Here is a 324-nt window from a genome sequence, read left to right on the forward strand (position 1 = left end):
CTCAAGCACCTCGGAGCAGCCCCTTGGATGCCGTCTCACCTTGAAGCCTGCGGGTGCCCACCCTGGCCCGGTGTCGTTCTGGATCCACCAGCAGATCCGCACGAAAGCGCGTGGGAACGAGTACCAGCCCAACAACCGCAAGCGCAAGCGGACCCACGGCTGGATCAAGCGCATCAGCACGCCGGCCGGCATCGAGGTCATCCTGCGGCGCATGCTGAAGGGCAGAAAGTCCCTGAGCCACTGACGCCTGTGCCCATGGGGGTTGATTGGGCTTGGGAAGAGCCCAAATGGAGCCCTGGAGCTGCTGCCGCGGCTCTGCAGTGA

At 64.8% G+C, this 324-nt stretch overlaps 1 protein-coding gene across 1 annotated transcript in view; it reads left to right on the top strand.

Moving 5' to 3' along the window:
- The window catches only part of MRPL34 (mitochondrial ribosomal protein L34), a 3,541-nt gene extending 3,297 nt beyond the window's left edge, over positions 1-244 (top strand). The window contains exon 3 of the mRNA XM_010194031.1: positions 7-244. Within this exon, the coding sequence (XP_010192333.1) occupies positions 7-244 (238 nt within the window). The remainder of the gene's footprint in view (positions 1-6) is intronic.
- Positions 245-324: the final 80 nt, after the last annotated feature.

Source organism: Mesitornis unicolor, unplaced genomic scaffold (genome assembly GCF_000695765.1).
Source record: "Mesitornis unicolor isolate BGI_N332 unplaced genomic scaffold, ASM69576v1 scaffold29911, whole genome shotgun sequence".
In the NCBI taxonomy this organism is placed as follows: domain Eukaryota; kingdom Metazoa; phylum Chordata; class Aves; order Mesitornithiformes; family Mesitornithidae; genus Mesitornis; species Mesitornis unicolor.